Genomic DNA, 16943 nt, shown 5'->3' with positions numbered 1-16943 from the left:
ATTGAATGAGTTATGACAAAGCATGTTAAAGGGGAATGACCTAATGACCATGTACCACTAAGCTTTGATGTTACCAAGAAACAGATTAGTGTATAATGTATACCTCTGTACGTTCAAAAGTTAGGAGGTACTTTAATCCAAATTTATCATGAAATGTATACTTAAAAGTGACTGTTTTTTGAGGCTTTAATGCTTTACCAGTCATTTCATTGGTTCAAATGTTTGGTTTAGTCATTTGAGTTGGGATGAAACCATAGAATTCTGCCTAAATGTAGCAAAATCAATGCCATTTCTACTGTCTGTGAATGTTTGCATAGCTAAGAGCAACAGATACTGACTGCACAGGTCAAGGGGAACCGATGAAAAATCAACACATGGAAAGGACATGCCTGGTGTTTTCTCTAAAACATAGCCTTGAAACTGTAGAAAGAATCACTGGTGAGAAATGCCATGATGTAACCTCAGGAGATGGAGATTCTACACTAGTCATCAGAGGTCTCTCCATGAGTGGGTTTTGTTGGAACATGATTTAGGGTAGGACTGTTGGACTGGCGCACTATTTGGTAAGACATGTCCATATTTGTTTTCAAGATTTGATACACTCATGATTTTGTTTGTTGTTCTTATTGTTTATATGTTTTGTAGAATAACATTCCTTGGATGCCATATTCACATTTTTTAAGTTGAACCAACTTAGATGGTTGAACAGCACAGGGTACGTTTTTCTTTGAGTTTGATGGTTTAGCTCAGGGGTGCACAACTCTGGTCCTGGAGGGCCAGTGTCCAGTAGAATTTGGTGATTTAACTGTTAAAACACACTTGATTCAACTCCTCAGTTAATTAACAAGTTTAGTGGGTGTGATTGAGTAAGGCAACAACCAAACCACACTGGACCCTGACCCTCCAGGACCAGAGTTGTGCACCCCTGATTTAGCTAGTTGACCAGCTTGACCACGTTAGTCAATCAGTATGACCAACTTGACTAAATTGGTTGACCAGCTTGACCAAGATGGTCGAACAGCATGACCAAGCTGGTTGACCTGCATGACCAGTTTGACCAAGCTGGTTGAAAAGCATAACAATGGCTAATGATTTTTCTGGGATTTCCTGGGATTTGTTAGTGTTCAGTATGAATTGGTAGCACATGATAGAAGATCTACTCTTCATGTTCTTTCATTATATGAGAGCTTTATTGCCATTGGCTTTTCAACAAAAAAGCTTCTATTTCAAAGTTCATGTCTTGGACTATGAGTCACCTGACTGAAATATTAACCAAGGGCTTTAAAACAAAGTGACCAACACAAATCTAACTAAACATCTCTCTACATTTCTTTACAACTTGTCAACGCAGTTTTGGTGGTGGATCGTTTTATGCCAAAAGGCATGAAGCTGAAGTCACTCTCCGTTAAAATCTGGAGCCACAAAGAAAGTGAAGTGTGGCATTTTATTGGATTTTACTGGAAGACGCAGTGACACACTTACACTGATTTCCCGATAAGCTCCGCCTCCTGTGCCATGATTGGCTAGTCGTCAGAGCTGGGCAATTACTACGTACTTTGAAGTTGATCATTTTAATTTTGACTAAAAGCATCAAAAAAAAAAAAGAGAAGAATAGCACCGGAAATGCTGTATACACTGAGAAGTTCCACTAACAGTCGTTTTCTGACCTGATAACGTTGTACATGTGCTCAGGTTGTTTTCTGGAAAGGTACATTTACTCGAGTATGGCTTAATGCTATTGGTCAATTCTTAGTTTCACACTCGAGCGAAGTAAGTACTAGCCAATCGGCGCGCAGGAGGCGGGGCTTGCCGTAAAACGGGTGGGAATAACGCCAAAATAGGAGGAGGTTCCTCTCATTTTGTTGCCCATCCGGCAAACGGGCTCATCACATTTTCACTTTCAGAGGTGAAGTTTACATCGTTCAGCGCTGGAAGGCTTCCCTCCTCGATCAGTCAGCTGGATTCATCAAGTCTGGGGAATCTACACTTCATTACTAGCTCTTCTCCTTTCCACTGAGAGGGACTTTAGTCAGTCTTTGAAATGGATGATTTGAACGGAACTATCAATCCAAGATGTTTAGGGGATCGCCCGCTGACTGTGGAGGTCATTAATTGTAAGTGACCCATATTAAGTTGTGCTTATCTTAGCATTTGCTTTAATGAATAATAGGATTGAAGGAAATATCACTGCAGGTTTTGAGCAAAGATTACATTTGATGGTGGCACCAAGTTCACCTGGTTTTATAGACTTGCACTGTAATTTTAATTATAGGTACTATAAATGAAGCTTTTCCTGTAAATAAAGTAGGTCTGCATACTCACAGCTCATAATGCAAATGAAATAAACCAGCCTGTGCTTTAGTAGTAAAGGAAATATGAAGGGATTCTTGAATGACATTTTGTAAAATTTAATGAATGAAGTCAAATTCAAATTTGCTGAACCTACTAAAGCTAATCATGTTCTGTAATATACATGTATCTTCACATAAAGCAGGACTCTCTAGTCGTCTCAAAGCCAGCGTATGTTTCTGTTCTTTCATGATACACTGAGAATTTGAGGGCACAGCAAATTTCACAGTGAGTTCAAATTTTAGTGTTGGGTAATTTTTACACACAGAGTGTTAATCAAACACAGAGAGTGGTATTTTACGGAGTGTAAACACATCACTCTTACAAGGAGCTGATTAAACTTGAAGGTGAAGGTAGAAGTCGACCACACTGTAGCACTGAATGCAGATTCCTTTCAGTTTTGTTAGTGTCTGTTAATTAGCTTTTCTTTCTTTTTTTGTTGTAGTGTTTGTTACTTTTTATTACAGTAATTACCGTTTTATTATCCCCACTGTGGCTGTGTTTTATGTTGTCGTCTAACTTTAGCAGTCTTCATAAGCACATGTAATACTCCAGGATCTCCTAAGAGTGATCATCCATCTTGGAACTGATTGATCGCTACTATATTGTGGCACTCAGGGCTTCTCATTGGCTTGTGCGCAATGTTGTTTGCATTTTTGGGCGGTCATCTATCCACCGTTCAAAAGAAGCTTTTAGGTTATAGTGACCTCCTGCTGGGTCAAAGCTAAGGGGCTGATCCTTGATCCAGCCAGCAAGATTAAGTGTTCCTTGCTGTGCAAGTTTGTCTGTCAGCAATGTTTTTGGTCGTGCCTCTTGAACACACTGAGAAATGAGTGTACATTCAAAACAGTCTTAAACTTCAACACTGTTAAATGTAGATTTGATCACAGATCAGTGTACTTTTTACACTCTGTGGAGTGGCACTGTATAGCTTCTTCTACTGAATTGGCTCAAAGGCAGAGCTCAAAACATGTTCTGTAGTTTTAACTGACTTGGACTAAAATCCTAAAATCCTTTTGCTTTGAGTGACTCTGTACTTTAATTATGCTTATTTTATTAAAGCAAATGAATATTCCATTTTGTCACTACCAATACAATAATAACGCCTCTGGAACTTTCCCAAGTGGTTTGCTAGTGACTGTTTCGATAGTGACCATTTTAATTTTGAGCATGATGTAATTTTTGGCAGAACTTACGTGACTAGCAAACACAGCTTTGAACAGTTATACATATATAAAATAAAGGAAAAAAGTTTACTTAATTGCAGAAAACATGTTTCAGTAGTGACAATTCTTAATGTTACACACTGATTTTTAGACTGTGGGACACATTTACTTCAATACAATGGGATATAACTGCTCACCATGTGGCCATGAGGAACAAAGATGCAGTCTCACCTCCTGCTCTAAAATGCAGGGGTGTGGCTAAAATAAGGCTCCGCCTATGGACTAAAGCCATTTTTGAAATTATTTAAAAAAAGAAATCAAAAGAACTTTTTAAAAACAGCATTAAAAAACAAGTACTAATAAGCACTATTTTCACAAGTTAAATTTAGGAGTTTTGGGACAGCCCAATGGAAGGTACCCTATAAATGATGATTTGTATATATTTATATATGTATATTATATATATACAAATCATATATTTTTATATCTCAATTAGTGACATTGGTGTAAATACCTCACAGTTTTTTTTAAAATAGCTTTTAGTATTTACTGTGGGACTGCAATCTGAACTAAATTCATAGAATGTGTTAAAAAGTAGCGTAAATGAACTCTAAGTGTTGAAATAACACTACAATTTTCAGTGTAACTGATCTCACAGCTGGATTTGTGTGAGCAGGTTGTGAAACTAATAAACATTCCTCCAATCACTGACAGTTTATTGTAGAGTTTATTTTTCCTCAGATGCCTGTAACTTGAGCGTTATTTTGTTATCTGGTCTTGTTTTATTTGTGTGATATATTTGTGTTGCTTGCTGCAATTTTTCACTCAATTAACTTTCATACTGAGCATTATTAAAGTCTGGCATGCAGGCCTGGGTGATGTTTTCTCTGGTGTGGTAAAGCTCGGCAACTGACACACTGTGTGAATGTTCAGGAGGACTGAACTGTGCAGTTTGTGAGCTGAAGTTGAGGAAGATCTTGCCTCTTAAGTAGAACACTGTATACTGTAAAACATAATTATATTTCTTTTGGATTCACTTATTAGTCAAAAATAATACAAATCTAGTAACACTTACTATTTCTTGTCTTATCAGTTAATTTGGATATGTCCTCCACACTGAAGAGTCTTGTGCCCAAAAAGCCTCCTAGCATTCTTAGCAGTTTTGTTGGTTTCTGTTAATTCACTCTTATTTTTCTAATTTCTGAATATAATTCTCTTTGCAAACTGTTATTTTTGTATTTCAGCGCACTCTTATGTTTAATGCGAAGTCTAAATGCATTTCATATGTTTGTGTTATTCTCACCATGATGGTGTGTTTCGAGTTCAGTCTGGAGCCATGAGTGCTAACAGAATAGCAAATATGCTAATAAAGTTTTCACAAATGACTGATTCTAGTCTGATCTAAACCATTTATTCCTTACTGTACAAATCAGTCCATTTAATAGCATGGACCTGTTTTAATTGATGTCAATATGTACACAAAGAAAAGTATTTGGTTCAAGTTAACCAAACTAATTCAAGAGGAAGCAGAACTTGAAAAAGTAAAGTACTGCCAGATCAGTAGAAACTATTTAAAATGACTGGACTGTCTGAATCACTGAAAATGTGGCAATAGGTTTGCATGATTTTTTTCAAGTAAAGTCAACTAATTTAAGTTGACAGGGTATGAATAAAATAATGAACAATTCTCTCTCTCTCTCTCTCTCTCTCTCTCTCTCTCTCTCTCTCTCTCTCTCTCGCTCTCCCTCTCTCTCAGACTTAAGTTTGTTCGGGATTGCTCTGTACACCATCCTCACATTCATGACCTTGGTGTCGATTATAGTGTATTTAGAGATGTGTGTGTACATCTACAAAAAAGTGCCCTACCCAAAGAAGACCAACATCATATGGATCATTGGAGCTGCACCAGTAAGAGTTCACACACCAACCTTGTACATAATCCTCATATAAATGCCATGGCGACCATAATGTAAAGGTTCTTTACCAATTTAAGGGTTTTTCCTAGAACACTTACATTATGTGAAAGTTCTTTTTTAGAGAAGCATTTTTGAAAATGAGATGTATGAGTGTGAAGAACCTCTTTAAAGTCTGAAGAACCTCCAAATAATGTAAATGTTCTAGGAAGAATCCTTAACCCATTAAAATCAGAGGCTTATCATATACTAAGGCTTATTATTCAGTAACTACAGGGACTTTAATGCAAACTGGCTGAGGTGTTCTATACTTTGGGCCCACCCGTGGACCCTGGCTGTTCAAGGGGTTGAATTGGTAAAGGACCTTTACATCATGAGAAGGCTTTTAAAACCTTTACAAGGTTCTTCACACTCACCCATCTGGTTCTTTTGGGAAACAATTGTGCTTCTTCTATAGCATCACTTAAAGAACCTTTGTGGCACCTTTATCTTTAAGGTTTCACAAAATTGTTGTGAAATTGTTTCTGAATGCTGATGATGCCACAAACCCAAGAGAACAAAATTGACCTTGCTTAGCTGAATATAGTGCTGTGCAGTATGTGAAAGTTTTTAAATGTAGCTGTACTGGTGCACTGTGTCTGTTCTATCGTATTAAACCAAATGAAACTGCAATAGACATCATGTATTGTGAAAATTTCCTCTAGTATTGTGATATCATACAGTGGGGTCCAAAAGTCAGAGACCAGTGGTGAAAATGCAATCTTTTCTAATTTAATACCTTTTTTTTCATTGCAAATAATGTTATCAACATAACAATTTGAGTGAAAAGTAGAATCTTTAAAATATTTACCTGAATTTCTGAGTAGTTGGTACTTTTGCTTTAATGACAGTGATCAAGCTGGCACAGACCCCACAAGTTTGTACCTCTCCACCAGGGATGGATATGGTTAATATTTCTTCCTTATTTTATTTTTTAAAAAAACTGTATGTTGTCTATTTTTAAGTTTAAATAAATACAAAAATCCCAGATATTTAGACTACTCGACCCCTCTGTATATTTGCCATGCCTGCCATGGCATGACTAGACTGGCAGAGCCAGAACAGCGAAACCTGAAAGTTATATTTTATCCAAATACACAAATTACTGAACATATGTACAATAGAAACCAAGACACTTGGATCTATGTTTAATTTGATATTCTGTTTGACATGCTGACGCTGGTGTTCCTGCCTCTTGCAGGTCATTTCTACCATGTGTTGCCTTGGACTGTGGATCCCGAAAGCCACTATGTTCACAGATATGACTTCTAACTCGTAAGAAATTATTTAGAATCTTTAGAATGTCAAGAGAAGGAGGTCACTGACCTATAACATGTAATAAGTAATGACCAAGGACAGTATAACAGAATCTCTATTAAATATTACACCAGATCACTGTGTGTGTGTGTGTGTGTGCAGAATGATGTGTGTAATATCCTGTCCTCTCTCTCTCTCTCTCTCTTGCCCTCTCTCTCTGTAGATACTTTGCTATCGTAATCTACAAGTTTCTAATCCTCTTGTTCGAGGAGTGTGGGGGCGAAGAGGCCTTCCTGAGGTTCTCTGAGAAGAAGACGATCAAGGTTAGCACGGGACCCTGCTGCTGCTGTTGCCCCTGTCTGCCCCCAGTGCCTATTACACGGTAAACCCACTCTGGTGCCAGCATAGACCTGTGTTCAGCAACTGTGTGCACACAGGTCAAAAGCTTTTTTTAAATTACATTTTGATACCAATGAACATATATTCTTTTAATTATTTAACTAAAACAAATCATGGAACCCAAAAAATAATTTAGATTTTCAATGACACAGTGACACGCCTCTTTAAATATCATCGCTGTCCAAAAACAGAAAAGCAAGTATCTCCAAAAGGGTAACTTTACAGGAGTGGGCAACAACATTCTTTATCTAGAAGCAGTGTGTAACCTCTTGTGATAAGGTTGCAGATTGCAACCAACTCAACCCTCCCTTTTCTAAAATCTATGCTGGCTGGCTGTCATGTCATGTTTTTGCTTCTTTGGCAGTGAGGCTTCAGCCTCCCTTGCTTTTTCTTGTGCTAAATAATAAGTAAGATCCTCTACTTGTCAAAATTTGGATTCTCAAACATCTCATAACACAAAATTCATCCTGCCAAGCATGCACATTTCATTAGTACAGCTTAGTAACTCAGTGTTTTAATGTGTTTCTGATGCTAATTCAGTACAGACTCAACATAATATCACTACGTCCACCTGATAAGCTGATTTAGGCGATCAAACCATCCTGTTCTTTCAATGCTGGTAACATTTTCTAATAAGTACATTTGCCAGCTTCTTGTTTGAATTTTCCCATTCCACCTTAAATGATCCTGCAGTTTATAACTGCTGCACCAGGTGTAAGGTGAAACAGGAATATTTGAACCAGATGCCTCACATTTTTAATACTTGTAGTATTTTCGGTAAGGAAATTTAAACTATCAAAATATCCTACCTGAAGTTTTATGTACTGAGCTACCAATAAATATGCACTATGGTGGGATTTATAGACAAAGGATTATTCTCCCTATGTAGATATGAAAACTCATTCTAAGCTTTTTAATGAAAACATAGTTGTGTGTACTATATACCATTTCTGCACCTAGATCCCTTTAAATCTTACACACTGCACCTTTAATGTAAGTTAATATGAAGAGATTGTATTTTAGGCATTTTGGAGTATTTAACACAGTGTAAAGGACAGCTGCTGTGTTCAAATTAAGTAGAAGAATAAAAATAAAAAAAAAAATGTTTTTTTTTTGGGACAGTGATAGTGATATAGTATCCTTGAGAGCCTTAAGGCTGAGGCTTTAGCATAACTTGAAAACAGTCAATGAGTAAGCCTAGTTAGTTACAGTAGCCTTATTCTACAGATTTTACATTTCTGCATAACATTCTGCATTAAGATCATGCTCCATTCTAGAGAAGCCTGTAGAGGCAGAATTGTTCACAGTGCTGGTGGTGAAAGGATTATGGTTAATGAATGTTCTGAATGGCCCCCAAGACTTTGGTTCACAGTAGTTATTTCGATACAGTTTTGGCCTAAAGTGTATATTTAAAAACTCTTTTTGTCAGAGACAAGCACGCAAGGCATTGTAAGGCAAAATAGTCCTTAAAAGGAAACTTATTTGGCACTATTTTACCATTATCATTATACATACAGTCGTGAAGAAGTAAGAACAACCCATGAAAAGATAGTTCAGACAAAGGTTTAGACTTTTTCTACATATTTGGACATACAGGTCTTTATTTAAACAGTGCTGATAGATAAAGGTGATATAATTTAACAAGTGACACTTTTTCTTATGTGGAAATGTAAGTACATCACTACATATATCACTACTTCAAATGTGTCAGATTGAAATCAGGTGCGTATACCTTGAATATCTTGGAGGAATGTGTCTTATTTAAACCTCAGATATCTGGTCTGGTTTGCTCTTTGTTATTGGAGTGTGTGGTATTATCAAGCCTAGATCAAAAGAGTTCTCTAAGGCTTTCAGAAAGCAACTTGTACATACCAATGAGTCTGGGATAGAGTTTAAGAAGATTTGAAAAATATTGGAAATCAATCATTCCACTGTCTGGAAGATCATCCCCAAGTGGAGAAGACTTAAAACCACTGCCAACTCTGGGCCACTGGTAGGCCACCTCACTAAATTTAGCCTGAGAGTAAGATGCTAAAAGAAGTCTCTAAGAAGCCTAAATCTACAGGAAGCTCTTGCTACTGTTGACGTCAAAGTGCTTGCATCTATCATTAGAAAAAGATTGCACAAATTTGACCCACATGGGTCATGCTGTCCAAAAGAACGCCAGGCCAAGACTAAGGTTTGCTACTGAATGTCTAGGCAAGGACCAGGACTCCTGGAACAATGTGGTCTGGACAGACAAATCAAAAATAGAGTTGTTTGGCCACAGCACCAGAAGCCACGTTTGGCAAAAACCAAAGAAAGCATTTGATCAGAAGAGCCTCATATCTACTGTAAAGCATGGAATCAACTAAGATTCACGAACCAGAGAGTGCTTGAGGAGAATGTGTGTCCATCTGTCAAAATCTTGAATCTAAAGAGGTGGACCTTCCAACAGGATAATGATCCCAAACGTACAAGTAAATCTGCCAAGGAATGGCTCAAATGGAAAAAATGAAGAGCTGTGAAAAGGTCTAGTCAAAGACAAGATCTGAATCCTGTGGAAATGCTGTGGGACGATTTGAAACAGGCTGTAGATGCAAGAAACCCCTCAAACATTGCACGGTTAAAAGAATTGTACATGGAGGACTGAGCAAAAAATTCTCCCAGTAGATGTCAGAAACTGGTAAACAATGTCTGCATAAGTAAAAAAAACAACAAAAAAACAAAACAAAACAAAAGAAACATTTCATGGGGTACATTTACTTCTTCACATAGTAAGAGCAGGTATTAAACACTGTGTCCACTTACTGTCCACTCTCTTAGACACTCCTACCTTGTTGGTCCACCTTGTAGATGTAAAGTCAGAGACAGTAACTCATCTTTTGCTGCACAGTTTGTGTTGGTCATCCTCTAGTCCTTCATCAGTGGTCACAGGACCCCGCTGACAGGCCGCTGGATATTTTTGGTTGGTGGACTTTTCTCAGTCCAGCAGTGACACTGAGGTGTTTAAAAACTCCAGCAGCCCTGCTGTGTCTGATCCACTCTTACCAGCGCAACACACACTAACACACCACCATGTCAGTGTTACTGCAGTGCTGAGAATGATCCACCACCCAAATAATACCTGCTCTGTGGTGGTCCTGTGGGGGTCCTGAACATTGAAGAACAGGGTTAAAGGGGGGCTAACAAAGTATGAAGAGAAACAGATGAACTACAGTCTGTAATTGTAGAACTTCAAAGTGATAAAAGAACAATTAGTGGAGCTGAAAAGATCAACAAAGACTGTAGAAACAAGAAGTTTTAATGTTATACATTTATGTAAGTCCACTGGTTTTTCATGACATCACAAAACCAGCAGCTTCATATATGGACTGTATGTAGTGGGGCGTGAAAGGTACATTTTGAAACCTTTGCAATGTTTACATACATCAGACTAGTTTAAAAAAAGTCAGGAAAATTATGTTTTCCATGATACAGTACATTTAACGTTATTGTTAAAGCATGTACTCCTAGGCCGTGAGACATAAGACACTAATGTATCACTAATATCATCTTCAGGCGCTTGCTGTTCCTGCTAAAGCTGGGGTCTCTGCAGTACGCCATTCTGAGGACCGTGTTCTCCATCTTCTGTATTGCATTATGGGCCAATGGAATCTTTGATATTTCAACTGTACGTGAGCTTCTTATGCTGCACACACACACACACACACACACACAAGAGGCTCTTGACCAAACAGTAAAGTTCTCTTTTGGAGTGTGTAGGCTAACAATAACACAGGTAGATTCTGACTTAATTTAATCACTGTGTGAAACATATTTTGCTTTGTTACTTCATGTCCCTGGTCTTGTTAGTTATGGTGCATCATATCGTGTCATTTAAAACACAAAACTCTTGTTTTCTATCAAAGTATTTCACTGCCTCTAAAATGTACACAGTTAATGATCAACTCAGCTCTAAACCAATGACAAGCTAAATTATCCTTTACTAAACTACTCCAATAGTAATTACTAACTACTTAATCAGTTACCAAGTAAGAACTGATGCTTAGTGAACAGTTAAGTAATATACACAGAATGAATAATGAACTTATAACTTATTAACAGCATGTTCTTAGTAACTCTTTATTGTCAGGAACACATTCTGGGGATTTATTAAGGTCTTGTTATTTTTAACCCAAATAAGATAATTCTAAACGATTTAATCACTGTACTCTAAGCTCATTATGAACTGTATTAGTACATAATTCGAAAATCACTCATAACTGCCCCATAAACATGTGATAAAGATCTTGTTGAGCAAATTATTGAGCATGTAATCATCTCTATTTACATCTTTTTAGTAATATTTGGCTACATTCTATCTCTATAGGCTCCTGGTAGGATCAAGTGAGTTTGGAGTTTAGTGCATTTGAACTAATACAAGCTAATAAGTCACTAATACTTCAAGATGTGCTCCATATTCCATTAATTAGAGGTTAAAGCACAAATAGACACATTGTCAATAAGTAAATTTGCATCCCGTATTCAGAAGCTGTTTTGTGCTGATGTCATTGCTTTTTGGTAGCCAAAGTACAAGCTACTTAACCCACTTACATAACCAAATGTGGGTAAACTGTACTCTTGTATGGAAGAGTTTTCAGTGCTTTTTGGAATAAAAATAGCACGAAAAGGTGCTGACTTTATGATGCAAACTCACTTATTAAAACCTTGTTTAAATCTTTTTAGGCTCTATTTATTGATAACTAACACTCTACACACTTCATATGGGACACACCTTTAAGTATTAGTGGCTTATTGAACTCTTATTATCTCTAAAGCAATAAAGCCCGGAAGTCACTTGATGCTACCTAGAACTTGTTGGAACAAAATACTGCCAATTATACACCAATAAGACATTCATTACTGATTTTCATACAACAGACCTCCAGTTATTTGGGGGACAAAACATGACAAAATAATAAATAAATACATACATTAATCAGAATATGTATAAATAAAAAAAGAAAGAAATTAAATGAATAAATAAATAAATGTTAGACATAAAAACCATAATTTAAAAATTATAAAATAAGTAACCTAAAGATAAAAGTAGGTTAGAAATGCATAAATAAATGAATAAGTAAATACATATAAGCAGAAATGCTGACATTCATTTATATTTTATTCATTTCAGATTTTTAAATTTCTGTATTTATTTGTTTCTGTATTTCTTTCTCTAGTCTGTGCTAAAGATGTGGGCAACACTAACCTAATTCTACCAAACTACTGGTTGAGGTTAGCTTGCAGTGTGGACCAGACACTACTAAATAGCAGGTCAACAGAATGAATGTAAAATCCAAGAAATGATACATTTTAAATTATAAATTTAAAATCTATAAATAAAAAAGTAAATAAATAAATACATACATAAATACATAAATAAATAAATGTAGAAATACATAAATGCATAAATAAATAAAACATGTATTTATTTTTTTATGGTTTTATGTCCCAAATGCATTTATTTCTTTTTACTTTTCTGTTACTCATTTTTTTATTGATTTTCCTTTTGATTTATTTATTTATCATTTTGGCACATCTGCCAAAAGTAATACAGTAATACAGGCCATTATGAATGAAGCATACTGAATGAATCATTTAGAGGTGTCTATTTTGGGCTTTATGGATGAATAACAAGACCTTAATAAAGCCCCAACATGTGTTCCTGAAAATAAAGTTTTATCTTAATCTATAAAGTGTAATTCTTAATGTCAAATACCAGAAAAAGTTTTCTGGGAAAAAATAATATTAACCAATAATATCATGTTTGACCTCCTCCTCCCAGCAACCCCATCTATCATCAGGAGAAAATGCTTAGCTAGCTCAGAGACCTGACATGATGCCATGTTTTACGTCATGGTGCTGAAGGAAAATGTGTTATGATTTCAATTCACATTGACTTCAATGCTTACTGGAAATGAAATCATTACAGAACATCTGATTTTTGAACAAGGCATACAAGCGTTCACTCCATTGCATTTCTCAGTGTCCATCCCAGGAAAATGCAGGGAATATGATAAATAGCAGGTTTTACAGGAAAGCTAGTGTAGGAATAAATGAGTGTTGGTCCTCCATAAATGTTATTTCAATGTTTTCCTTCTGTGTTTATTCATTCACAGCTGAGTATATATGGAGTTGCACTTTGGATAAACTTATTTGTAGGAGTGCTGACAATCATTGGCTTGTGGCCTATAGGAATCATGTTCATGCATGTACGCAACACACTGCGCACCGTCAAGATCATGCCCAAGTATGCCATGTATCAGGTCAGTGTCAGTGCAGACTGCCTGCTGACAACACACGGGTGGGGTCAGTCTGCCTTTGTTTTCTCATTCAGATTAATAATATTATTAGATGTCTGGTTTCTATCACCACCACAGTGAACAAATCTGACTCATTAAGTTTCTCTAGAACAGATCACACCAAACCACTCTGAATGACTTCATTTACATCTTAACCAATTAATTGTGCTGAAATTTTAAAAATACTGGAGGAGTTCCCCCTTAATGACAAGTCCCTGGTGTGAACAGACTATCTGAACTTTGTTTCTGTATGTTTTTAGCTGGTCTTTGTTCTGAGCCAGTTACAGGCAGCCATTATCAATATCCTGGCCGTTAATGGCGTCATTGCCTGCTCACCACCCTTCTCCTCCGTTGCCCGAGGATCTAGTGAGTGTCTCTTTCTCTTTCTCTCTCTCTCTTGCTTCTGCTGTAATAAATGGCTTGTCAGTTCAACCTAAAAATAGTTTTAATCAACTCAAAAATTACTTTGGCTGAAAGAATCCTTCATTCAAAGTAGTTATTTAGGCTGAATAAAACTAGTTTATTTATTTGTTACCACATGAAGTATTTTTAGGTTGAACTGAAAAGCCATTTTTATTATAATATATATTTTATGTATAATTATATATTTTTACTAATTTTATGACAAAGTGCCATCACCAGCCCTCTAAGTGCTCATGCCACCCCCCCAACCCCTAAGTATAGGCCAGAGGACCACTGTGGTTGAGAAACCCTTCTCTAAAATAAAAAACAAACAAAAGAAGCGCCATCAATTTTGATAACTTTGGATAAATCATTTTATAGTGCAATGGTTGGTATTTCAGCTAACGACTGAGTGCTCTGTAGGCACATGCTGTTTCTATTAAACATCTCTTTCACTGTGTTAAGTAGTTTACACTCTGATTAACACCAGCAATTTAACTAGTGTTAGATTACTTTTAATGTGATTCTGTACAGAATGCTCTAAAATGAACACCGTAGTATTATGTGCAGACTGCAATGAATGAACTCAGCTCGGCACAGAGTCTAATACTATAATCTCTGTCTCTCTGTAGCGTTTAGTCAGCAGCTAATGATTGTGGAGCTGTTCGTCATCACGCTGGTGACCCGGATGCTGTACCGACGCATGTATGAGCCGGTCAACCTGGACCCGCGTGAGAACGACAACGAGATGAACGTTAAGATCAGCCTGTGCCCTAACTCAGTGGAGGAGCACACAGCCTGATAGAGAGAGAGAGAGAGAGAGAAAGAGAGAGAGAGATCTATTTATGAAATGTATCAATGCCTTTTTAAAATGCTTTGTTGAAAAAGTGTTATAGTGTATCAATATTTCTTATAGCAGTGCTATAAGTTTAAGCACAAGTCTTAAGTGCATATGTGCCTCACTTTTTTATATGTTCACTAGTTCAGGAAATAACTTTTCTTATAGAATGATCACTTCACTTTATTGCTTGCCTTCCAGGCCTTAATTTCCAACCAGGGATCAGGGTTGAGACATAACAGAATTATTGGGCATACATATTCTGAAGTTTAATATCGGTATTCAGTCCAAGTTATATTTTGTAAAGGCAGTATTCAGAATACACTTACCCTTTACATTTTTATGAGAACACTACCCATTAAATTAAAAAAAAAGCCTGAGTAGACTGAAAAACAATGTGATGATCAGCTATTAATCTCAGCATTACAGAGCTCTTTTAAAGCCTGAGTAGACTGAAAAACAATGTAATGATCAGCTATTAATCTCAGCATTACAGAGCTCTTTTAAAGCCTGAGTAGACTGAAAAACAATGTGATGATTAGCTATTAATCTCAGCATTACAGAGCTCTTTTAAAGCCTGAGTAGACTGATAAACCAATGTGATGATCAGTTATTAGGATTAAACTGAACAGTTTCCTGAGTAGTGGACATGTTCATGAGTGACAAGCTTAGCATCAGTGTTGTACTGAACTCTTGCGTGAGTTTCATGGCAAGTTACATAATTTCATTAACTGAAAATTACATGGTTTCCCACTTTATAGTCAAATTCACAAGATTTTGTTATTGGGATGCAGCAAATTGTTTGCTTAGTTCATGAGAGGGCAGTGGAATTAGCAGGCAGTGGACTAAAGCAGGCAGTGAGAGCCAAAATAATGTTGAGAATTTTGTAACTTCATTTAAATGAGTGAATTTTTCATGAATCATGAAGAGAAGAATTACATGAAAGGACTGAAACCGGTAACAGCGAATAATTCAAACTTACTTACAGCAGAGTTTTCCCATATGCTTTAACAATATTTATTCTAAATGTATGAATACATTACTTTTTATGTACTGTAATGGAATACATACCTGAATACATTTAAGATGGTGTATTCAGTATTCAGCCATTCATCACTACTTTTTCAAAGTATTCTGCCCAACCCTGCTAGGGACACACCGATATGGAAATTGTGGCTGATATCCGATATATTTTTATTGTGTACGTATCTGTCAATGCTAATGCTGCTACAAAAAAACATATAATATGTAGAAATTGGGACTAGAATCACCTTGATGGTAACCCTGTTGGGCTACAAAATGCAGTAAAATGAATAAAATGCAGATATTTTAGCACAGTAGCCTAGCAACAACTAAATGTTCTGGTCTTCCACTAAATACGTCATTAGATATCAATTTGAAATATCAGTCAGATCTGTCTGATACTGATATTTTTAAGCAATCATCTACCGATACTGATATGTTTCCGATATCATTGTGAATCTCTACCTCTAACCTTCCAGTATTCATTTTCAGTTCATTTCAGCTTGTCATTATAAAGCATATACACCAAGTATACAGTATCACAAAAGCACACAGGTCTCTGGGTGCAAGAAGAAAGAAAGACCTCCAACATTATTCATACATCTGAATTGAACTATTCTACCATTGTGGTCCTACTACTAAAGTATTACAGTGTGTTATTGCTGCCTTTTTTGCCCCTTGTGTGTGTAAACATGCATGCAATGGCAAGTTAGCACTTATGTTGTGAGGTTAAGAGGGTGCTCCATTGCTTTTAGGCTGGGGATAAGAGGTCTGGTGGGGTCAGGTGAGGAGAAGAATTTTGGCATACTCAGCTGAATTTTAATTTAAGATAGATTTTAATCTAAGCCACATTTTAGTTTAGGTAAACAAAAGCAATATTTTACATCAATTCAAACCTTCATCAACTACTGCCCTGCTCCACTTTTTACAGCATGGTTACATGGTGTTTTGTGTTTGGTTGTTTGTGTTTTTTTTAACAGTTCCATTGTCCCTCTTTAAAATTTTGGATAGGCAATAACCCCATACAGGCATAAATGAACTGAGCTATAGTCTCCCAAGTACTTTGTCAACAACCCTACAACACTGTTCTCTCATATAAATAAACTATAATAAACTTTTGTGTATAAAGATGTCACTGTTTCTAAAAATATATATTAACTAGTTTCTATTTTTGCTGTTTGCTTTTTATTTGAACACCCATCTACTTAAATTCCATTTCCTGCACTGTAAAGGC

At 36.5% G+C, this 16943-nt stretch overlaps 1 protein-coding gene across 3 annotated transcripts; it reads left to right on the top strand.

Annotated features, from left to right (window-relative positions):
- Window positions 1–435: 435 nt before the first annotated feature.
- LOC118820443 (organic solute transporter subunit alpha-like) lies at window positions 436–15085 on the top strand. Of its 3 annotated transcripts, XM_036588793.1 has the most exons (9): window positions 436–563; window positions 1905–2114; window positions 5272–5423; window positions 6669–6742; window positions 6948–7106; window positions 10664–10775; window positions 13264–13410; window positions 13707–13812; window positions 14481–15083. In XM_036588793.1, exons 2-9 carry the CDS (start codon window positions 2042–2044, stop codon window positions 14648–14650), a joined length of 993 nt encoding a protein of 330 aa, XP_036444686.1. In that variant the 5' UTR covers window positions 436–563; window positions 1905–2041; the 3' UTR covers window positions 14651–15083. The 3 variants fall into 3 exon arrangements, with proteins under 3 accessions (XP_036444686.1, XP_036444687.1, XP_036444685.1); XM_036588794.1 differs by lacking the exon at window positions 1905–2114 and having other exon boundaries at window positions 468–563; window positions 14481–15085; XM_036588792.1 differs by lacking the exon at window positions 436–563 and having other exon boundaries at window positions 1853–2114.
- Window positions 15086–16943: the final 1858 nt, after the last annotated feature.

Source organism: Colossoma macropomum, unplaced genomic scaffold, assembly GCF_904425465.1.
Source record: "Colossoma macropomum unplaced genomic scaffold, Colossoma_macropomum, whole genome shotgun sequence".
NCBI classification, from domain to species: domain Eukaryota; kingdom Metazoa; phylum Chordata; class Actinopteri; order Characiformes; family Serrasalmidae; genus Colossoma; species Colossoma macropomum.
This window is presented reverse-complemented; position numbering and strand designations above follow the sequence as displayed.